General features: G+C 74.2%; 1 protein-coding gene across 1 annotated transcript in view; it reads right to left on the bottom strand.

The window, feature by feature from the left end:
• The window catches only part of RAB35 (RAB35, member RAS oncogene family), a 15,963-nt gene extending 15,689 nt beyond the window's left edge, over positions 1-274 (bottom strand). The window contains exon 1 of the mRNA XM_010574532.1: positions 81-274. Coding sequence (XP_010572834.1) covers positions 81-132 — 52 coding nt within the window. The 5' untranslated portion in view covers positions 133-274. The remainder of the gene's footprint in view (positions 1-80) is intronic.
• Positions 275-322: the final 48 nt, after the last annotated feature.

The raw sequence follows: 322 nt of genomic DNA on the forward strand, positions 1-322 counted from the left end.
CCCGGCCCCGCCGCCGCCCTCAGGCCCCTCACACAGCTCGAGGGGCGGCCACCCCGCCAGCGGCCTACCCCCGCCCTCACCGCTATCGCCGATGATGAGCAGCTTGAAGAGGTGATCGTAGTCCCTGGCCATGGCCGGGGCGGCGGGAACGGCCGCGGGCGACGGAGCGGGGGGGAGGAGGAGGAGGAGGAGAAGGAGGAGGAGGAGGAGGAGGAGGGGGCGGCGCGGCAGCTCCGGCCCGGATCCACTTCCCGAACAAACAGCCGGAACTGACAGCGGTGCCACCGGCCGCGCATGCGCATCCCCGCCAGCTGCGCCGGCA

The sequence above is a fragment of the Haliaeetus leucocephalus genome, unplaced genomic scaffold (assembly GCF_000737465.1).
Source record: "Haliaeetus leucocephalus isolate CR32 unplaced genomic scaffold, Haliaeetus_leucocephalus-4.0 Scaffold13, whole genome shotgun sequence".
Classification (NCBI taxonomy): Eukaryota; Metazoa; Chordata; class Aves; order Accipitriformes; family Accipitridae; genus Haliaeetus; species Haliaeetus leucocephalus.